Below are 24,293 nucleotides of genomic sequence, written 5' to 3'. Positions count from 1 at the left end.
ATGATTGTATGTATTGAGCATTTGAATTAATGTATGTTGATACACAAGGTACTGTAGAGCATTTCCTTTTGGCAGGGGTAATATAAACCATAACTATGTTAACCACTTAAGCCCCGGACCATTTGGCTGGCCAAAGACCAGGCCAATTTTTGTGATTCGGCACTGCGTCGCTTTAACTGACAATTGTGTGGTGGTGCGACGTGGCTCTCAAACAAAATTGACGCCCTTTTTTCCCCACAAATAGAGCTTTCTTTTGGTGGTATTTGATCACCTCTGCTGTTTTTATTTTTTGCGCTATAAACAAAAATAGAGCGACAATTTTGAAAGAAAAATTCAATATTTTTTACTTTTTGCTATAATAAATATCCCCCAAAAATATATATAAAAAAAATTTCCTCAGTTTAGGCCGATACGTATTCTTCTACATATTTTTGGTAAAAAATCACAATAAGCATTTATTGATTGGTTTGCGCAAAAGTTATAGCGTCTACAAAATAGGGGATAGTTTCTTGGCATTTTTATTAATATTTTTGTTTTACTAGTAATGGCGGCGATCATCGATTTTTATCGTGACTGCGACATTATGGCGGACACATTTGACACCATTTTAGGACCATTGTCATTTTTACAGCGATCAGTGCTATAAAAATGCACTGATTACTGTAAAAATTACACTGGCAGTGAAGGGGTTAACCTGTAGGGGGCGCTGAATGGGTTAAGTGTGACCCAGGGAGTGCTTCCTACTGTTAGGGGGCGTGGCTTGCCGTGACTCATCACTGATCGTGGTTCCCAATGACAGGGAACAGACGATCAGTGACATGTCACTAGGAAGAACGGGGAGATGTTGTGTTTACATTGACATTTCCCCGTTCTTCAGCTCTGTGACCCGATCGCGGGACACCGGTAGACATCGAGTCCGTGGGTCCTGTGGGCAAGGTCACGGAGCTCGCGACAGGGTCACGAGCGCGTGGCCAGCGGCTCGCGCGCAACCACGCGGCGACAAATTAAAGGGGACGTATATATATACGCCCATTTGCCCAGCCGTGCCATTCTGTCGACGTATATGATCATGCGTCAGTCGGCAAGAGGTTAAAGGATGATTTCAACAAAATGAACTTATTTGTTGTAAAATAAAGCGTGAAAATATTACTTAAGTGGAAGGTTCATTGATATCTAGACCACTTTTCTGCCCTTCCTCGTTTCCAAGCTCCAGCTCCATGCACTTCAAAATCCAAAAAACCCTGGAATTCCCTCTGCCTGGGTTAAGCGGCAGGCCAATAAAGAGCTTTATTAAATATTTGATATCTTGTGTGGTGACTGACCCTGAAAGTGTATGGCACGGTACTTCAGGGACAAAACTACATCAAAAAAATTCCTTGAGGGCAGGGACTGATGTGACTGTACATCAAACAAAACCCCCAAAAAATCCCAGCTCAGCCAACAAAATTCTCCTGTCCAACAATTTGTGTTAAAAACAGGGGTTTAGTTGGCATACATTTGCAAATACATGTGTAAAGGCGGCCATACACGGTTCGAATTTCGAAAGAATTTTCTTTCGAAAATCGTATCAAAGAATTTTCATACGAATTTCGCACCGTTAGTGGGCTGCAGCAACAGCCGATTTTCGTGCAGCAAACAAATTTGAGTAATCCGACATGTTGGACATTTTTTGAAAAACGATTTTTCTGATCAATGATGGGAGAATTGTGCGAGAAATGTAATAGAAAAAAATGCGCATGTGCAAGAAAAGAATATTCCCGGAGAGAAAAGAATATTCCCGGAGAGAAACGAAAATTCCCGGGCAACATGAAGGTTTGGTCAGCCGAATTTCGAAAATCAATGGTGGCATCATCGGATCACAAAAAAAAACGAACTTTCTGATTTTGAAAATAAAATTTGTTCGAAATTTGACTGTGTATGGCCTGCTTAAGCTGCAGAGCCACTCCACGGCATCCCAGTATTATCTGCAGTCCTAACCCTGTAAATTTATAAGAGCCCCCATAGTAGAATCACATGCATTCTAATGGATAGAGGGCAGGTGAGCCTGGACACCTTTGCTGCCACTGTGCTGGGTGTCCAGTGTGCCCCTGTGCCTTTAATGAGGGGTGAGCTCCCTCCAGTCTCACCTGCCCCCTATCTATCCATTAGAATGAATGTGCTTCTAATAATTACATTTTTAAAAACGTCAATTTAAATGACCGTGTGTGGGGGAAAACGTCGTTTTATGTCTTGTGAAAAACGACAAAAAAAATTTGAAGCATGCTTCAATTTTATGTGTCGTTTTTCAAAACGTCGTTTTTTGTTTCACAGAAATTGACCGTGTGTAGCAACGTTTAAAACAACGTTTTTAAACCCGCGCATGCCCAGAAGCTAGTTATGAAGCGAGCTTCAATGGAAAAGAGTGGTGAACGTAAGCTCGCTTTGCTAGAACATTGTGAAAAAAACAATGGTGTGTAGGCAACTTCGTCTTTGAAAATTGAAGTTTCAAAAACTTTGTTTTTTACTTCACAGAAAATGTCGTTTTTTTTCATCACATAAAGTGATGGTGTGTACGGGGCATCATAAATGTACAGAGTTAGGACTGCAGAAAATACTCTGAAAGAGGGTGCATTATTTTTTAGCCAGTTTTTTTAGGTAATGTGCTTAGCTCAGGACAAATTGCACCCACAGCAGGTTGGTTTGCCTCCATCTTGTTTAGTAATAATACATCACGTTACATACTTAATCTTGAGTTATGTACCAAAAGCAGGCAAAAGAACTCTAGAGTGATGTCGATGGCAGCCAGTCAGATATCAGTTTTCATTTTCTAAATTTATTATGTAATTATAAAAGAGGGAATCTGATTACTTGTTATATTCTTATTTTTATAATTTTATTAGTGTGCAGCGTTTTAATATTCATTGACTGTTGTGCACTACCATTATCATTACAGACTCTCTGCAAATGGATTTTAAGTGTAAAGAAAAACTATAGGAAGAATGTAGCCTATCACAACTGGAGACATGCCTTCAATACAGCACAATGTATGTTCGCTGCACTGAAGACTGGCAGGATTCAGGTACTGAACTGACATTGCATCAAGTGGTATAGAAGATGCCTTTAATGGCCACAAAAATCTGTTACCTTTTACACCAACGTATTGCTTTAGAGCAGGGACAGGTAATAATACAGAACATGGCTGATCACAGTTCTGCAGTGGTGGTCAAATTTCCTAATATAGTGTACGTGAGGTGTGACCCCGGAAATCATCTAAGGACCGCACATAATATTCACCGAATGTAGTACTGAAGAAACCTGTCAGAGCAGAAAGAAGATACTACAGGAACTACGAGAGAAACTGGTGGCATTCTTGCAGAGACGTGTGAAAATTTTACTACAGCGCTATTAAATCAATAATTATATGAACACCTTATAAACAACCAAATAATACAGCCGCTATCTGAGTGATACCAAATCAGAAATAATAAACAGTGAAAAATATAGATGCGCTGAAATTAACTTACAAAGTGAAAACGTACAAAGTAAATCAGGGAGAAAACTCCATAAACTGTGAATAAATGTGATATCCCATTCACAATAACCATATACCAAGTCCTCAGAAAATGTGCACAGTGATCAAGCCAATGTGTCTCAATTAGGAAAATCACACAATGCCTTCCTTCACTAGGAACTGCAAATCCCAGCACTTCACTGCTGACAGTCCGGTGAGCAGGCACTCAAAGGTAGATATATGTGGAAAAAGACCTCATTGCGCAGCACATCAAAAACAAATGGATAATGTGATTCGATACATAGGCAGTTGCACTCACGAATCCCCGCTTGTTAAAAGCATGAAACGCCGCTCAGTTTGCAGTCTCCTCAATTCGAATCCGATGGACTCGGATTCGGTCATAGGCTCCTCCCTACGCGTTACGTCACAGGCACGCGACTTAATCATGGGTTCCCATGAACTCGTTGAATTAAGCTTTGACAAAAAAAAAAAAGCTGAAAGATTTTACACTCTCCAGTTTTAGTAAATCAACCCCTTTGGGTATTCCTGCACAGAAATACATGTTTCAGAATCCCCTGGAACACTTTGCATAATATGACATAAAAAATCCAGCAGAGAGAGTAGGGCCCAACATATAATGGATCCTATTAAAGCTATAATATCAGTTTTAAAGAGACTCACTTTTTAAAGCTAAAGTGCAAGCACAAAAAAATGATCATCAAATCATTGTGTCTATTTTTAATAAAAACTAGTATAAGTACCTGAATCTGACCTGGTATCAGCCTGTTTAATCCCCTGTATGGCAGAACTCTGACTGGGAGAGGGAGAAGCAGCACAAGGAGACAGCCAGGCATGTTCTAAAAAGAAGCATGCTAACAGGAAGAGAGAATTGAGTGACAGAAAGATGAGCTAATCAGTCTGCTGCCTCTCTCTCTATGTCAAGTCACAGGTCAGGGGCAGGCACAGCCTTGTTGTATTAGTTATCTCCAATAGAAAAAGGTTAAGGGGCAGATCCACAAAGATCTGCGCCGGGCGCAGCGTATCTAAGATACGCTACGCCGCCGTAACTTATCTTTTTTAAATTAAATCCACAACGAATCCGCGCCATAAGTTACGGCGGCGTAGCGTATCTCTCGCGGCGTAAGGGCGCGGAATTCAAATAGATCTAATGGGGGCATGTTTTATGTTAATAGGTCGTGACCCGACGTAAACAAAGTTTACTTGGAACTGCGCATGCGCCGTCCCTGGGTGTATCCCAGTGCGCATGCTCGAAATTAAACCGGAACCCGCCAATGCTTACGACGGTGACGTCATTCTACGCAAATTCCTATTCGCGAACGACTTACGCAAACGACGTAAAAAATTCAAAATTGTACGTGGGAAGGACGGCCATACTTAACATTGAGTATGCCTCAGTATAGCAGCTTTAACTATACGCCAGAAAAAGCCGAACGCAAACGACGGAAAAAAAGCGACGGGCCGACGTACGTTCGTGGATCGCCGTAAATAGCTCATTTGCATACTCGACGCAGATTTCGACGGGAACGCCACCTAGCGGCCGCCGAAAAATTGCATCTTAGATCCGACGGCGTACGAAGATGTACGCCTGTCGGATCTAGCCGAGATGCCGTTGTATCTTGTTTTGAGGATTCAAAACAAAGATACGACGCGGGAATTTTGAAATTACGCCGGCGTATCAATAGATATGCCGGCGTAATTTCTTTGTGGATCTGCCCCTAAGTCTTCAGGCTGGCTGTGTTGTGTACATTTTAGGAATAAATGGACAGGAAAACATATCCTTTCGCACATGAAATAAACCTATGTATTTCATTTGTTTATTTAGCTGCTTACCTGAAATTCAGCTTTTTAGTAGGAAAAAAAATATTTTTCGTCCTTTCTTCAATGAGATGTTGACCTCACTACCTCTTAATGAGAGGAAAGACGAACAAAGCATGTTCTCGAGAAATCCGTCTGATGTTTGATGTGTCACATTCCACCTTACCTGAAGAACATCAACTAGTGCAGAATCTGTTCGGCTACCGAAACCTGTAAAAAAAAATGCCATCTTCACTATTAGAATACTTTCCAAATCTGAGATTGTGAAGTGCTTCAGTTATTTTGTACATGCTAGATTTAGAAGGAAAATGTTACATTTCATTGATCTTTCAGGAAGGAATATATGTGTCATATTTTGATTTCCCCTTTTTCTTTTTAACACTGATTTAAAACATATTTGTTAACTTTTAATAATACTTATTATTTCCTTTAGAGTAAACTAACTGATCTGGAGATTTTATCTTTGATGATTGCCACATTGAGCCATGATTTGGATCACAGAGGGGTCAACAACTCCTTTATACAGAGGTAAGAGTATACGTAATGAAGAGTACAGATATACCATTCTAAAGCTCATTCACACTAGCAGCAAGAACTACCGCTCCTGCATTTGACAGATATGTCACCTCCTCTTCACCTGTTTTATCTGCTGTAAATGCAGCACCACCACACAGCATTGCAAGTAGTTGCGAGGTAGTTACAGCATGGTCCTACTTACTTGAATGAGCTGTGTTCAGCTGGCAGTAGTGCCCATCGAACATGACAGGGGTATAATTCCTGACGCAGCATGTGTACAACCCTGGCCGATGCATTTTCAGCTAAAGTTTTACCCACCTTAAATCACACGTGCGAATGAGCCCTAACATTTGGCCTAAATGACCTGTGTGTCTGTGAATTTGTAAAGGGGATCCCCAGCTCACTTTCAAGCTAGCCAGCAAAATAAAAACTTTATTGTCATATATAATAAAGCCTAAATTTCAGCCCCCGGGTACTGCGCACAGCCATGCGTACAAGTCAGTGGATGTACACGGCTATACATGTGCACATGCAAGTACAGTATGTGCTTCAAACAAGCATATGTGTACTGTGTAAAACTCTGAACACTTAAATATGCATCCAGAGTTGTACATTTATTTGCTTATGCAACCACCGGTATGTACATGCGTATTGCTTTTTACAGCCACTGACTTCTGTGGGCTCCTCAATGGGGAATAATACCTTGGAATTTACGCTATATAAATGTTTCAACTACTCAGGTTAAAAACCCTTGCATACATTTGAAAATACATGTGGAATCAAGCCTTCAACTCAACTGTTAACTGAAGATTTATAAGGAGGGTACCTTATCACATGTTTTGGGTTTCTATGCTGTATTGACATACTTTATAACCAGCCAAGCGCAGCTTTAAAAATCGGTCATACACTCTCCCCATATTTCTAAATTCAAAAAGGCTGCCCTTTATCAACTTTCTTTATTTGCCCTGATGATGTAGCCTTTGGCGATTGAAATGTGTTCCTCAAACAAGATGGAGGCATTAGAGGTGTGTGATATCAAGAAATGTTTGACCCTATCCCTATATGCCGATGACGTACTTGATCTGGGTCCCTCGCTATGTGCAGTACTTTGGACTCTAGATGATTTTGCCCGCTACTCTGTTCTGAAAGTCAAATGGACTAAGCCCTCCATCTTGGATACTGGGACTATAAAAAGGGCAGACCCTGATCTCCTTTTGCAATGGGTATCCAGACTGACCTATTTGAGGATACAAATCACATCTAGGGTCTGGACTACATGGCCCTAAATATTCTGCCCCTTCTTAATATGTTGAGACAAACAATTGAGGCCTGTAAAATCTTGCTGTTGACTATACTTTGCAAGGTTAATCTTCTAAAAATGAAGAACTGTCATCTCACTCTCAGATAGGAATCAGGGCCTTGCAGGAACCTATGGGTCAGGGGGGCTTGGCACTTCCTGATTTACATTAATATTATTGGGCAAGTCAATTTGTCTTTGCTTGTAGGTGGTTGGTTGGAGATGGCAGTGATGCTGTTACAATATTAGAGGCTGCACTAGTGGAATCTTACAAAGGTTTTAAATTCCTGATTTACAGGGGCCTCAGGCACCACAACTTACCACTGGCGCAATAAAAACTACTATGAGGGCATGGGGGCAGGCCCACAAACGTTTATCTTGGACAGGGGCTAGGGTTTCAGCCTATTTGACTTGGTGGCTAAACCCACAATCTCCTTGTTTAATAACTATCCCCGAATTACATCACCCCTTTGTGTCGCAGTCAGGCTTCCTCATTTCGGATACTCAGCCCCCACTATTAGAAAGGCTATTGTTTGTTGATGCATTGGTAAAGCCACTGTCTGGAGTACACAAAGAAATGTTTCCAATCAGACCACTTTCAGTTGAGCATTGTAGAGAGAAATGGTTGGTTTATGTACCTGATTTACAAGGGAATGGTTAGGACGATATGTGGGACTATCCATTTCAACATTTAGTGTTTGCAAGAGATCGTTTGATCCAGTACAGATTTCTCCATCATACATCTATTAAACGGCTGTCAAATTAGTGGGTATTTTCAAGTCCCTTACAGCAGAATGCTGACGATGCACTTTTTCCCAAGTCAATTTCTCCCATATCTTTTGGCATTGTCTTTTGATTTAACAACACTGAAAGGTAATGGAGGTCACTACTCTTCCAATTCTGTTGACCATCCCAGTATGTATGTTGGAACTGGTACAAGGGCTTGCTGCCACGGTGGCCCATACTGCTATATTATGCTTGTAAAGCAATCATATTACTTTGGAAAAAACCTGTGGCTCCTACATTACAGTTTTGGAAAAAGACTGGTGGATACTGTGCTGACGGTCTATAAAGCTACATGTTTGAATCAGGGTCTAACCCGAAAATATTTGGAAAGGTCTGAGGTAGTTGAACACCTGTATCTGAGACAAATGGCTAGTCTTGCTTTCGTATTTTGTTACTTGAATGCAAGATGGGGTTGAGCAGTGATGCAAGCCTTGGCAAGGACCCATGTATATTCCTCTAACTGGAAAATACACTGTTTGTGATCATTGCATGTTGCTTTCATACGGTTGGGGGTAGAGCTGCACGATTAATCGCGGAGAATCAATATCACGATTCTCCACCCCACCCCCCCACAATCTCATTCCTGGATCTGACGATTCTCCTAGGTTTCAAATAGGGTTCCAATAAGCTTACATTAAGCGTGCACATTAAGCGGGATGCTACCATCGATATTGTGGAGTGAGGCTGCCTGTGTCGGAGTGGTGGGGAAGCCATCGGCCACAAGGGAGCCAGCGTGAAACGCAAATGGCTCGGATATACCAGAACTGACATCAGCAAAGACTCTGAAATACCGGAACTGACTTCAGCAAAGAACGTGATGCTGTTGATGGGCAGTATTGCGTTTCTTCTTCCCACAGAGGTCCAGGGGACAGCACACCTCATACAAGCCTGTACATGTCACAGGCAAGTTTAATACAGGTAACTTAAATGTAAGCTGCTAAGATTTACAGTTTTTCTTCTTCTTCTTTTTTTTTAGAATAAGCAATACATTCTCTCTCTCTCTCTGGCAATATATTCATTAATTCTCTCTCTCTCTGGCAAATATTAATTAATTCTCTCTGGCAATATATTCATTAATTCTCTCTCTCTCTGGCAAATATTAATTAATTCTCTCTGGCAATATATTCATTAATTCTCTCTCTCTCTCTCTCTCTCTCTCTCTCTCTCTCTCTCTCTCTCTCTCTCTCTCTCTCTCTCTCTGGCAATATATTAAATTAATTCTCTCTGGCAATATATTAAATAATTCTCTCTCTCTGGCAATATATTAATTAATTCTCTCTGGCAATATATTAATTACGTTTTTGAGAATCGTGAGAGAATCGTGATCTTAATTCTAAGCAAAAAAAATCGTGATTCTCATTTTTTCCAAAATCGTGCAGCTCTAGTTAGGGGATATAATTGTTGGGGGATAGGAGAGTTCTGCCATGGTATATTGATTATATAACCATTGTATTTTCCACTGGTGCACAATACTTTAAGCTGAGTGGGAATGATATTCCGCAGAGAGGGATTGGTGGGGGAGTGGGTATTGTTTATAGCAGTTTGGTCCTGTGAGACCGGTTTTGCTGTCAGTCGGTTGTATTTTTGTATTTTATATTTTTGCTTCCAAGTTATTTATTTTATATTTCAAAAATTGATACAAAAATGTTTTTTTCAAAAAAACGCTGATGGTTGCTAGTTTCAAATAGATCAGACCAGCTGCCAGTGTTGTGAATTTGTACACATTGTTGGCAGTCAGCTAAAAATATATAGCTAGGATTGATATGTTATGTTAGGAGGCCTATTCTTTACCAAATACAAATAATTATGCAAAAAAAAAGAAGAATTATTCTACTCTAAAGGCACCATTCATCTGTTATTGAACATGTAGAATGGTTCATGGATGAATTCACGAATTAGAGCAAGATTTAAGTGGCTGGAGGAGGCCCACATACTTGTTGTGGTTAGATGTGACTTGTATTCTCAGTAATTGGACCAAGAATAAAATTCCACATAAAAATCCCTGCAAGTATTACACAACCAAATATATGACAACCACTGCAAAATAATTACAAACCATAAAACTGTCTCAGAGTCAAATAAAAAGTTACAGGCTTTTGTGGCTTCTATTTCTATTTACTGTATGGTTCCAGACATCTGTCAGTGGAAGAGGAGATCACATGTGTGGTAGTCATTCGGTGTGTAACACAAGCTCCTCCATGGTCATTATGGCTGTATGGAAAAGGAAAAGGAGGAGATACTGTGCCATTTGTGAAGAGGAACAGAGCTGGGTGGAATTTTTGGCATATTGATGAAAAACCACAATAGTTTCCGGTCTTAATTTAAAACCCAGGAACTTAAGTAACATGTGGCTGGAAAATTTTGTTACCATTAGGGCATGAGTACTAGAGACATTTTTATGTCCCTCATAAATAACTAAAGCGGCATGGATAAAGAACAAAATGCAGATTCTGTTGTTAAATGAAGGTCTGCCTTTTAGGTTAATAATTGATATGTTAGTTGACTAAACTTCATGTGTGTGCAAAATGTTCTACTAGTTTGTCATGTGCATCAGCCTATGGCAACTAATCATCGTTTTTTATGCTTGCGTTTAAACAGCAAAAAAATTTTTTTTAAGAAGAACTTCAGGAATGTTATTATGTTAAACACTTAATTTGGGGCAGCTTGGCTTAAATTAATTATGCAGATATCATCAACCTGTGGCCGATGGTGAATCTGTAATTTGCTGTTCTAGCCTATGCTACGTACAGGAAGCACCATCCTCTTCCTGTAGGGGCATCAGCAACTTCTCCTCTGTATACTAAATAGAGAGAGATGCTTGCTGCGGCACCTCTGCCACTCAGGAAAAGCCTTGAATTTTTTTTAATGAATACATAGCTTCCTCTGTCTGCCCCTCCACCTCGACCATTCAGAGGAAGACTTGTATTCATTTAAAAAAATACAGGGCTTCTCCTGAGTGGCGGAGCAAGTGTCTCTTTGATTAGTACACAAAGGGGAAGTCGCTAGAGCACCCACTATGAAAGGATGCCACTTCCTGTATGCATTGTCTACAACAACAAATTACAAATTCACCATCGGCCACATAGTGGTGGCACCTGAACAGTCAAGTGTTTAAAGTAATATAATTCCTGGAGTTTATCGTTAAGTCCTAAAGTATATGTATACCAGGTCACTAAAACCACATAAAAGCCTCTTGCCCAAGGCTGCAAGAGGGCTGTACAGCATACATTTGGCATATTTCTGTCACAACTGCATATAGCCAGCCTGTAAAAATCAATGACAGGCTGTCAGAAGCTGTGACTGTACAGGTATGTATATAAGCAAATCCCATTGTTTATTTGCATGCCAGGACTTACACACTGCCCCAAATGCAGAGGGTCTGTAACCCAGTCACATGGGGTTCTGGTGGAGACTACAAGTGGCTATTTGAGAACACATTGGAGGAGAATGCACCATTGTTGTCAGAGAATTGCCATGATGCAAATGCTGGAATGCATGCATACATATAAAGGAATGAAATCACCGCAAAGAAACAGAAGGAGATTAGCAGCACAAGATGTAACAAAGGATGAATAAAGGTTATACAATTTTTTTTTAAAAGGTAATTGTTCTTGATACATGGGATTCATAGACTGAATACTATCTTTACAAATATTAAAGCGTATACAGTTATCAAAATAGAATATTTTTATGATAGTGTCCCTTAACCACTTCACATCCGCCATATATGGATCATCGTTGTGGCTGCAGCAATGATTGAGATAAAATTGATACCCTTCTCTCTTCTGTGATGGTAACAGACCCCAGATCTCATTATAAAGCGGACCTGTCAGTGTCCAGGTTATCACAAGAGATGTTGTTCATCCCTTGTGATAGCAATAAAGTTCAGTCCAAAAGTACAGTGTAAAAAAATAAATAAAATAATAATTAATAAATCAAATAATAAAATAAACAAAATGTTTTAAATAGCCCTGTGCTCACGTGCAAATGCAAATGCGCATGTAGGTCCCACCCACACACATTTGCAAACCACGATCGCACCACACATGTAAGGTATGACCATGAACAGCAGAGTAAGAGCAATAATTCCAGCACCAAACCTCCCGTGTAACTTCAAATTGGTAACCTGTGTAGTCTTGTAAAGCATCATCTATGGAGATTTTTAGATATGGTAGTTTGGTGCTGTTTCACAGGCATTAGCAGTTTTAAAGCATGACATGTGTGGTGGTGTCTATTTGCTTAACCTCGTCTTTAATGGATTAAAAAAATATTGTGTTTGTGTGGACTAAAATTATTTTGAGTACATTTTTTTTTTTTACAAAATTTGCGTTTGATACGCAAATATCGTGTGACATAAATTGCAACAACAAACATTTTCTTTTTCTGGGCTTCTGTGTAAAATAAATAAATAAAAATAATCTATATATATATATACATACATAGATATATATATATATATATATATATATATATATATATATATATATAAAATGTGTGGGGGTTCCGAGTAGTTTTCTAGCAAAAATCATGATTTTTACATGTATGAACGAAATGTCAAAATTCTTCCGAAATGGAAGTAGTTAAAATCAGTAAGGAACAAAAAAAAACTTATCTTTTACAAGTTATTGATAAGAAATTACATGACCCATTCTTAGCTTCTCTATCCTTTATATTCTTTATATTGACAGTCAATAGTGCAAGTAAAGCTGGATAAAACTCCAATACCATATAGCAGAAAGCATTATAGTAGACTGCAGTTGAAAATAATAAGGAATGTGCAATGATAACGGTGCTGGGCAGTCTGCCAATCCCTACAGTTTTGCCTCCCTAGGCTCTGACCTGTGTGGCTTTTTTCAGCCAGCACTTGGGTAGTTCTAGTTGTGTTTCTGCATCCAAAAGTCATATTGTGTTGAAATGTACTCAGAAATATCTCAGTGAGCCTAGGTTCACACTGAGCTGTGGGAATGAAGCCATGCGAGTTCAGCTGAAGTCACACAAGTTCACTCCCGCGCGTCGATCCCGATTTCAGCGGCGATTTCACAGACATCTGTGCGGGTTTCTGCACAGATGTCAATGGAAGTCGTAAGCTGAAATCGCAAAAAGTAGAACAGAAACTACTTTTTGAAATCGATGATTAGGACGGTGCCATTGCCGGCAATTGCCACCGATTTGACATGCGATTTGACATGTCAAATTGCACCAGTGTGAACCAGGGCTGAAACTCCAGTCTATGATGCTGAAAATGACTGTTGAATCATACATACTATACTGTAAATGAAAAGAAGGAGCAGTAGATGGAAATGTTGATTTGTATCTAAACTGCATTTGTAAAGTGATAGGATAAAAATTATTGATTGCAAGTTAGAGAACCTCCCCTGCCTTTACATTACATTTTTCACCAGGCCAAAGTATTATCATTATTATTGCTTTGTATCTAACAGATGAACTCTCCATTACTATAAAGATGCATATTGGAAGGTGGGCAGGTTAGTAGATTGATGCCCCGTACACACATGTGGGATTTCCAACGGGAAAAGTTCCAGTCAGAAATCCAGGGGGGAAAGCTGAGAAACCACTTGGTTCAGTTTTTCCCCAACACACAGCCGGTTTTCCCGTCATGAAAAATGCGATGGAGCTTTGGCCGGGAATTCCGGCCGTGTGTATGCTCCAACGCAGTTTTTGCCATAGGAAAACTGCCAAAAACCGCCGGACAAAAGTCCGCTGGTTTTCCCGGTGGGAAAAAAGAAAACTGGTTCTCTGTTTTTGTCCGGCGGTTTTTGGGCAGTTTTCCCATCAGAAAAACTGCGAGGAGCATACAAACGGCCAGGATTCCCGGCCAAAAGCTCTCCTCCCAGTTTTCCCGTCGGGGAAAACTGATCGTTTGTACGAGGCATTAGGCCAGTGATAGACGATTTAAATTATATATTAGCGCAAAACCAAAACAGCCTGCCGGATTTACTTGTGATTATCACTAGTGTCTGCTATAGCTGCTAGCAATATTTACTGCCTTGTCCCGATGGACATACCCCCCACCGGGAGAACACATTGTAGTTTATTTACTAAAGCTAGAGGGTGCAAAACCAGGCTCACTCCTGCATAGAAACCAATCAGCTTCTAAGTTTTATTGCCAAAGCTCAATTGAACAAGCTGAAGTTAGAAGCTGATTGGCTACCATGCACAGCTGCACCGGATTCTGAGTGCACCAGTTTTATTAAATCAACCTCATTGTCTCAGTAAGAGGAATTCCCCTGTCAACTCTAGTAATAACTGTTATATTGTTTTACATAGAGTGACTACTATGCAGAGCTGCACCATATTTTGCACTCTCCAGTTTTAGTAACACAAACCTTATGTGTACACAAATAGCCAGGATGCTGGATGAAGAAAAAAGTCAAAGTTTATTAAAAATTCCACTGGAAGACTTATATAAAAGTCTCTGGGAAGCACTTCAGAGGTAAAATAGTGAAGCTGTAAACAGCAGACAGGATCCATGGAGCGCTGAGCTCGATGGCGGTATGCCACACCGCTGTGGATCAAGAAACTGTCAGCATGTGCACAGAACCCTTTGCCCCGCTCAGTGATTTGGATTACAAGGCCTCAGAAAAGCAAGGTGTGTGGGGGATCCACTCAACAACAGTGTGAGATGTAGGAACACTGGGCCAGGAGGTGGAATGCCGGACCTCCAGGGGTACAGACCCTTGTCAGCGTGTGAGGCTTCCCTCTGAAACGCTGGAAGAGACCGAAGTCAGAAGGTTGAGTGGGCGGACAAACATGTTTCAGGGACCCGCCCCTTTGTCAACGTCATGCCACAAACAAGGCTATTTATTTTAATCTGAGAGAAAAGATAAATGACAGCTGCAAAACCCATTGAACGTCTGTTTAAATAGGCTGACAAAAGGAAATGACAGGGTCTGTTAATAGCAATATAAAGCTAGGCTCAGATACCAAAAAATGCAAAATACAAAATGAATGTATATAGGAATAAATTAAAAACCCTATGTGTCAGAAGGATAAGAAGTGATGGTAAATCTCTCCAAAGAGTCCGCAGCAAAAACCTTTTATTCTACAAGAGTTGAGGAAAGGTTACAGCCTCTGTGAGGTTTTTATTTGTGCCTGCGTCTTTCTGTTTTGGTGTAACCTGAGCCCCTGATTTATTTTCCTGGTCTCAGAGTAACAAAGTAAAGTGGAAATCTCACAAACAGCTAAAAAACAAATAAGGAGTCAAACCCTTCTCTACTTTTTTTGTGTAGTACCAATCCCTTGATCTGTTGCTAAGTTTTTATGGGATACAATTCTGTGACCTTCAGCCTGCGCCTGTGTTTTATTTGCTGCACCCATAAGTGCCTGTGACATTTTGAGAGATGTTAAAGAAGACTGGAGGTCCCTGAAGGGGATCCCATGGAGAGATGTTGCCAACAAATTGGAAGATCAGACCTACACAGGAGAATGCTGCCAAATTGCCACTGCATGCCAAATTAGACTTTGTTATTCACTAACGACTCAAAAACATATTGACCATGTTCTGTGCCTGTTCTTTACATACTTTATAGCTGTCTCCAAGTGATACAATAGAACAAACTTAGAAATGAATATTATCTTTGTGAATCTCTTTATATTTTACTTGTATTATCAATGTGTTCATTCTCAGGTTTGTATAAATCTTTACGGGGATAAAGTGACCCCTAGTGGTGTATGAGAAAATGGTATCACCGTCCAGTTTCTGTGAGCAGAGGAAGATTTGTCAAATGCAGGAGAAATGGCTATGAAATGTTCTCTTCAAGCAGAACCTCAGTTTAAATGTATAAATCTTAATTATTTGCTGCACTGTGCACACCTTCCTCCTATAGCTGCAATCATCAAACAAATACACATTTTAACACTCTTACCCCATGAAAGCTTGGTAATGATTCTCCCCATCAGATAAATGAGTACAGGGGAAAAAAGCACTGCTGAAGTTCCACTTTTTAAGTCAATTCTCCTTCCTTAGTTTGTGACTGGACGGTGAAGGTGGAGCAGCAAACCGATGAAGTCATTTGTCTGCTCTCCCCTTCTATATGCATGTTTTATTTATTTTTTATTTTATTTATTACGGGTTCTTATATAGTGCCATTAATTTACGCAGCACTTTACACATCTATTGTACATTCACATCAGTCTGTGCCCTCAAGGAGCTTACAATCTTTGGTCCTTAACTCATATTTATACATTCACATACTAGGGACAATTTTAGATAGGAGCCAATTAAAACCGGAGTACCCGGAGTAAATCTACACAGACACAGGGAGAACATGCAAACTCCAGGCAGGTAGTGTTGTGGTTGTTCATAGCATAATGGGCTTTGGGCATAGGTGTGTGCAGCCTATTGCATTAGGGTGTGCACCCCGAATGTATTAAAACATGGAAGGTGTCAGTAGAGCAGTGGACAGGTCAGTGGACTTTTTATTTATTTTATTTTTTATTATTAAAAAAATAAAAATGTAGGAGTCCTGTTGGGGGGCTTTAGTGAAATAGCAGGGGGAATCTGCACCACACAGGGTGATTAGGGTGTGCCCAGGCACACACCCTGTGCACGCCTATGGCTTTGGGCTTGTGTATACAGTGTTTGTTTGAAATGGGTTTGAAACATATGGGTTATTTACGAAAGGCAAATCCAATTTGCACTACAAGTGGACTGCAAGTGCACTTGTAATTGCAGTCACTGTAGATCGCTGTAGATCTGAGGGGAAGCTCTGAAAATAGGGCAAGCTCTGCTGATTTTATCATCGAGTCATGTGCAAGCAAAAATGCTGTTTTTTATTTTCCTTGCATGTCCCCCTCAGATCTACAGCGACTGCACTTGCAGTGCACTTGTAGTGCAGAGTAGATTTACCTTTCGTAAATAACCCCCATAGAGAGATTGTTCAGAATTCATTGACAGGAGCATTTGATCTTCAACAGACCTCTTTCTGGCTTTCATTTGATCTGCTTCAAGCTTATTTTGCATTGTTGTTAACTTATTGGGTCGAGAAGCAGTTTTAGCCTAGGTTCACATTGTAGCGATTTGTCATGCGATTTGAGAGATCAAATCGCATGACAAGTCATAGCCTATTGGTGGCAATGGCACTGTTCCAATCGGTGCGACACCGATTTTGCGGTGCCGCACCAATTTTCAAAAGTAGTTCCTGCACTACTTTTGCCGATTTCAGGTGCGATTTCTATAGACATCTGTGTATGAAGTCACACAAATGTCTATCAAGTAACACCTGAAATCGCGCTGACCTTGCTACTTTGAAATCGCGCTACTTGAAGTAAAGTGGCACCATTTCAAAGTAGCATCAGTGTGAACCAGGGCTTAAAGTCGGTTTACAAAGCCCCTTAGATTGACAGTGCTGTGTAAGCCCTACTAGGGAATTAGAAAATTTGTTTGAGTATTACAACTCCTGAACTTAATTTACAACTATACTTTTCAAATGTCATATGCTGTGCCACCTGCTGGTGAAGTCTGTCAGTGCTGTGCATATATAAAATGCAATGATTATGTATGGAAATTGTTCATTTTTTATAGACAAGCCACTGTCTGCTGCAAACAGTAGTGAGACTGAGATATTTTTGTTGCTTACAAAAATTGAAGTTGCTGCCACCTCTGTGTTACAGGGATGACTTCCAGCCAAACGGGAGCTTTTTTTTATACTAAAATCCTTTTTTTATTTTACAAGTAACAAGAACTAAGTAACTAAGAAAAAGGTCAGCAGTAGCTAACTGCACCACCATATGGGATCATACAGAGCAGGGGGGAGATGTTGGTGTGTTTGCTATTTCTAGGGCAGTTTGCAGGTGACATCAATGATGGCTTCAATGAGTTGCGTAACTCAGTTAGAACTGGTATGCAATGTAGGAGTCAGGCCCTCGTACACACGACCGAGAAACTCGACGGGGGAAACACATCGCTTTGCTCGTCGAGTTCCTTGTGAAGCTGTCGAGAATCTCGACAAGCCAATTTTCTCCATTCCCATCGAGGAAATAGAGAACATGCATTCTTTTTGGCTTGTCGAGTTTCTCGACAGTTTCCTCGATGAAAATGTACACACGACCGGTTTTCTCGGCAACAAAATATCTCCCAGCAAGTTTCTTGCTGGTTTTTGCAGAGAAACTCGGTCGTGTGTACGAGGCCTCAGAGAGTAGAAACTTCCAGCTGATGCTTTCACAAATATGTTGCTTAGGGTATACACCAGACCCTACTGCAGCTAGTGTGGAAGTGTGCCCAAAAACAGTATACTTTATCAGCTAACACTTCCTGTCTGCCTGATGGTGTAGAGAAATGACTGCAGGTTAAGATCTGATGACAGGTACAGTATAATCATAGAATACTAAAATGATGCAGATATTCCCAAAATTGGTAGTAAAGGTTTCAATCGAAAATCTAAAAATGGCTCCAATACAAATTCCTTTCAAACAAACATTAACCATGCTCTCATACCTGTGTAGCGCCTGTGTACTAGTTAAATTTAGAGGGAGATCAGAGTGTAGTTAAACTCTGATCCAGATTGTTAAAGGGGTGGTTCACCCTAAAAACTACTTTTTCTTATTACACTTGCCCCCCACATTACAATACGATTAAGCCTATTATCTTTTTTTTTATGCTGTTCATACCTTCGTACAGCTATTCACCCGTGGCTTCCGAGTTGCGAGTCCCGCGGGAGTGGGCGTTCCTAACATGTCTGTTGTCGGCTTAATCGTATTGTAATGTGGGGGGCCAGTGTAATAAGAAAAAGTAGTTTTTAGCGTGAACCACACCTTTAAGTGCAAAACAGGGTCTCTGTTTCAGCTGGGCTGTGCTGTGGGCTATTCTGTTGCGCTGGGGTGTTCTTCCAACCCCGGTGCTGCAGGTGGCAGCAGTGGAGTCAAGGTTTGGATGCTCTTTCCCAGCAGCCAATCAGGAGGGTTTGACCTTGCTGTGCATGCTGGGGTGGGGTATTTATGAGGCAGACGCCATTGGTTCTGGTTCTTCTTCTTCGAGCGTAGCACCCACCTTTAGGGTGACCACATCATGGCGCCCTGGCATTATGGCCTACCTGGCCGGGGCGTGCGTGCCACGCGGTGTTCCTGGTTCCGGGACCATGTTGGCCTGGAGCATCTGAACAGCGACGGGGACCCAGTGAGTGACTGGGTTCCCACCTTTGAGGATCCCAAGCTGTACTGCTGTTCGGTAGGGAGTCCATCTGAGGAGCGCCATTGAGAGGCTGGCGATCCAAAAGGGCCTTGACAAACCACCGGGGATCAAGGTAGCTGGACACTGAGGGATTGATCACCTGTCAGTCGGTACCTGGGCGACAAGTTGAAGGAGATTCAGGCGTAATTCATCTAAGCAGGATTATCTCCGAGATTACAATCCAGAGAGGGCCTGTGGCAGAGGTGTCTTTCTGAGGCTCACCAAGGAGGGTCTGTGGCAGAGACTTTTTCTCAAGTTCAAGTTCACCAAGGAGGGTCTGTGGCAGAGAATTTTTCTCAAGTTCAAGTTCACCAAGGAGGGTCTGTGGCAGAGACTTTTTCTCAAGTTCAAGTTCACCAAGGAGGGTCTGTGGCAGGGACTTTATCCTACAAATGTTTAAGTTATATTCCAGCTGCTCTCTACCACAAGATTATTTTTAGTAAAAATATTTAAATTAAACAATAATTATGGCCAGAAAATAAATGCAGACAGTTAAAAAAAAGTTTACAAAATAGCATTCTTTCACACGCTGATCAGTGAAGAAATTCACATGTTTATTGATGGTCAGTGAAAAAGTGCACCCTTACATTGGTGATCAGTGTCATATCCCTTTACACTGGTGGTCAGAAGAGAAGGGACCTCTTTGATTGGTGGGCAGTGAAATGTTCCCTTACATTGTTGGTCAGTAGAAAAGGGCTTTTCTTAGACCAGTCATCAAAAGATAGAATGTCCCCCTTGTACAATAGATAGCTAAAAAGATAATTGGTGCCAGTGGTTACCTATTGGATAAGCAGAGTGCTGATTGCTCAAAAAATCCCTAACAGCCTCTGGAGGAACCGTAGACTTCAATGGAACCCTGGTTGAAACAGGCTGCTATACAATATAGTGTGATTAACAAAGGGGTGAAGGAGTTTTGAGGCAAACTTGTACTCCAGTGTTAATCTAAAGCCCTGTACACACGACCAGTTTCCTCGGCAGAATTCAGCTTCCGACCGAGTTTCTGGCTGAATTCTGCCGAGAAACCCGGCCGTGTGTACAATTTCGCCGAGGAAGCCGACGAGGAGCTCGACGAGGAAATAGAGAACATGTTCTCTATTTCCTCGTTGTTCTATGGGAGCTCTCGGCCCGCCGAGCTCCTCGGCGGCTTCAGGGCTGAACTGGCCGAGGAACTCGATGTGTTTGGCACGTCGAGTTCCTCGGCCGTGTGTACGGGGCCTCAGGCTTTTTTAATAGTCTTGCTAGGATCAATAAAGGATAGGATGGCTGAAATACTTAGAGTATAAAAAAAAAACACTTTTAGAAGTTCAAATTTTTTCCTGTGTTACTAAAAATGTTATAGCTGTGTCTCCAATAGAAAGATTTTTAATTACCTTTTGATAAAAAAAATAAGGCCCCTTTCCCATTAGTGGACTGATCGAGTCTGCCTGTCAGTTTTTTAGGAGGACCCAATCGTACCCTCCTGTCTCCTCTATGGAGCGGCGGGAGTTAACGAACATGTGTCCGTTGACTCCTGCCGACATCTGATCCTTTCTGCTAAAAAGAGACGGATGGGGATATGTTCCCCATCCATCTGGCAGATCGGATTGGATGATACTATAATGGACAGGCGCACTGTTTACATCTGAACGCCCATAGAGGAGAGCGGGCTGTGCCTATGTCCACTCGGCAGAAGCAGAGCGGACATGGACCAGCCATCCACCTGCTCAGTGGGGATCAGTGGACAGATTCCCAGCTGAGCAGGCTTACTCCAACGGAGCAAGAAAGGAGGGGTGACCCTTGGAAGTCGCACATCTATGGTGTCCTGCGGCAATGAATGGAGTGGCAACCTCAGCCTGGACTCTGACCAGGCCACGCCCCAACATGTTTCACTCGGCCCCCCAGAGATTAGTCATGGGGATGTCACAAATCCCGCCCTGTGTTTAAGGAGCCTAAAAGGGAGAACCTCCCCAAAATTCTGATAGAGCAGAGAAGGGTTGATGTCTCTATCTAAAACAAAATAAAAAGTGTTGGCTGTGATTGGGCTATAGGATGACATTGAAGTTACCTTTTAAACTTGATGCTAATGTTGTGGTTAAAAGCACCATTGTAGCTATACCAATTACTAGTAAAAAGATAATATATAATTTGAAACTAACTGTGTGCTTCCATTTTTCAGGAGTGAACATCCATTAGCACAACTCTACTGTCATTCTATCATGGAGAACCACCACTTTGACCAGTGCCTCATGATACTGAATAGCCAGGTCAGTGCATACTCAGTGGTAATGACAGTTGCTTATAAAATATAGGAGCAGAATTTTCATTATTGATTCATGGTGGAGCAGAGAATGAAAGTATACTGACAGCAATGTGATTAAATCACCTCAAGAACAAAAGGGAGAGCTGCAAAAGTAACATGCTTGCAATTATTTGTTAAAAAATGTTTTGGTCAAAAGTGACACATAGGGCGAGATCCACAAAGAACTTACGCCGGCGTATCTATTGATACGCCGCGTAAGTTCCTCGATGCCCCGTCGTATCTTTGTTTTGTATCCACAAAACAAGATACGACTGAATGTGGGCTCGATCCGACTGACGTACGTCTTAGTACGCCGTCGGATCTTAGGTGCATATTTACACTGGCCGCTAGGTGGCGCTTCCGTTGATTTCCGCGTAGAGTATGCAAAAAAAAACGTCATTTACGTGGGGTCAAGAGGAATTAACATAAAACACGCCCACATCTTAGTCATTTGAATTGCGCGCCCTTACGCCAACACATTTACACTACACCGTAACTTACGACGCAAATTATTTTTGGATACGGAAACTACGCTCTAAGCTACGGCAGCGTAGCTTATCTGAGATACGCTACGCCTGCCTGAAGAATGGCAGATCTTTGTGGATTTGGCCCATACTGTATATACATCCTCACTATGTGCAGTTTTATGAGATCGGATTGATGGACAAGTGGGATGTTCCCTAGGAACATCACCCATGTTACCTATTCCAAGCATTCAGACTTTCAGCAAGTAAAGTGCCACCAGTACAAGCTAGGCTCTGTTCACACTAGCCAACTCCAATGTTGCATGATTTGCAGTGCAGCTTTGGAGTCCGACTTTGAAGTGACTTTGATCAGACTTTTACACTCTTTGGCAGTCCTGTCAGTCGGATCAAAGTAGTGCAGGAACCTTTTCTGAAGTCGCAGCCAATTCAGTAGTGGCAATTGGAATGTCTCTCATAGAGATACATGGCATTTCACACGTTCTGCAATTATGGGTCTCACAAGTCGGATCCTAAGTCGCACTGGTGTGAACCGAGCCTAAGATGGGTAAATCTCCCCAGAACAAATAGACACCAAAAAAATGTTGAAAGAGGGTCTAACCCTTCCCCACTCTATCCAAAACTTATAGATATATACTTTAAAGGCTCAGCCCATAAAAAAATATTGTGATTATGTTGGTAAATGCTAAAGTTTGTCTTTAGTAGGCTTTTATGCTGAGGTCTCTGCTCTGGAGTTCCAATTTATGTACACTTCATGATGAATTCTAAGGGTCGACTCTCCCTATTTCTTTCATTCTGAAAAGAACTATGCTTGGGATAAACTGCTGATTTTTCTCCAAAGACATATTGTACAAAACCAACTAACCACACTCTACCTATGAACAAAATATTACTTGAGTGCTATAACATTTTCATTTCTGATACTTTCATTTTTGGTGAGCCTGCCATTAATCCTGATGCTTTTCCAATTATCTGGGAGTTTGAGGTGTTCCTGCCCACTTTTTTATTTTTCATCTCCTCCTGTTGCATCTTCTGTAATCTAAAAAGTGTAAATTCAATAGGGAGAGTGGAAACCCCTCACAGTATCCACATTGACGAGCAGATCCAGGAACACAACAGTATACAATAGATCTCACACTAGGTGATAAAAGTGATGTCATTCTCCAGCATTTAACAAAAACAGGAATATCAGTTTGGAGCTCTTCAACTCTTTTGCCTCGTACACGCGACCGGTTTTCCCGTCGGAAAAACTGCGATGAGAGCTTTGGACCGTGTGTATGCTCCATCGCAGTTTTTCCAATGGGAAAACTGCCGGGAAAAAAAAGAGCGCAGGATCTCTTTTTTCCCATCAGGAAAAATCCTAGAAACAATTTGACACATGCTCGGAAGCATAGGACTTAATTTTGTCAGCTCGTCGTAGTCTTTTACGTCACTACGTTCTTGGCAGTCAAAAGTTCACTGGACTTTTGTGTGACCGTGTGTTTGCAAGGTTTGAGAGGAATTATCGTTTTTTTATCTGACGGGAAAACCGGTCGTGTGTACAAGGCATAAGACTCTTTAATGTAAGACCATCACATACATTTGAAACACTTTTAACAATATGAAGAGATTACTAAATGACTGTTATTTCTGGAATATGATTGCAAAAAGTAATATAAAATACTAATGTCCTTTTGTTCTCAGGGTAACCAGATTCTGAGTGGGCTCTCTGTTCAGGATTACAAGGCTGCACTGAAGATGATAAAGCAGGCAATCCTTGCTACAGATTTGGCACTTTATATAAAGTAAGTTTTCAAAGACCAGCAAAGTATCCTCTGACTGTTCTATTATTTTCTGCTCCCTCTAGTAAGATCATATTTGATTTATTATTTTTTGGGCATGGCTCAGTCTAACTGACCATAAAAGGAAGGGCTAAGTTATGTCTTTTTGGCAGTACTCAGTTTTTATGTGCGTCACAAATAATCTGTCTTATACCGTCAAGTTTCATATAGGTAACCATCATAACACAGCCAGAAGCACTGGTTGGTTTACTTAATACAGTCAGAGAGAGTTTACTGCTGGTCATAATTAGGGTGCAATCTATCAAGTAAAACAATGTGTTTGCTTTGCAGGAGGAGAGGTGATTTCTTTGAACTTATAAAAAGAAAGCAATTCAGGCTTGATGATCCAACACAAAAAGAATTGTTTGTGTAAGTATTAAAAATTACATTGTTTGCATAGGGTTGTTGCTTTGATACATTAGCTTTCAGCATTGGGAGATGAGCACTGGTTGTCTGAGCATGTAACTTCTTACACTTAGGCCTTGTACACACAAGCAGACATGTCCGATGAAAACGGTCCATGGACCGTTTTTATCGGACATGTCTGCTGGGATCCTTTGGTCTGATGTGTGTACACACCATCAGACCAAAATCCCCGCG

At 41.1% G+C, this 24,293-nt stretch overlaps 1 protein-coding gene across 3 annotated transcripts in view; it reads left to right on the top strand.

Moving 5' to 3' along the window:
• The window catches only part of PDE5A (phosphodiesterase 5A), a 202,082-nt gene that overhangs the window by 159,334 nt on the left and 18,455 nt on the right, over positions 1-24,293 (top strand). For all 3 annotated transcript variants that reach the window (XM_040330226.1, XM_040330209.1, XM_040330218.1), the window contains exons 13-17: positions 2,933-3,058; positions 5,760-5,854; positions 21,269-21,356; positions 23,557-23,657; positions 23,985-24,062. In XM_040330226.1, coding sequence (XP_040186160.1) covers positions 2,933-3,058; positions 5,760-5,854; positions 21,269-21,356; positions 23,557-23,657; positions 23,985-24,062 — 488 coding nt within the window. The remainder of the gene's footprint in view (positions 1-2,932; positions 3,059-5,759; positions 5,855-21,268; positions 21,357-23,556; positions 23,658-23,984; positions 24,063-24,293) is intronic.

This window comes from Rana temporaria, chromosome 1 (genome assembly GCF_905171775.1).
Source record: "Rana temporaria chromosome 1, aRanTem1.1, whole genome shotgun sequence".
NCBI classification, from domain to species: domain Eukaryota; kingdom Metazoa; phylum Chordata; class Amphibia; order Anura; family Ranidae; genus Rana; species Rana temporaria.
The sequence above is the reverse complement of the archived record's forward strand: the minus strand, read 5'-3'. Positions and strand labels throughout refer to the sequence as shown.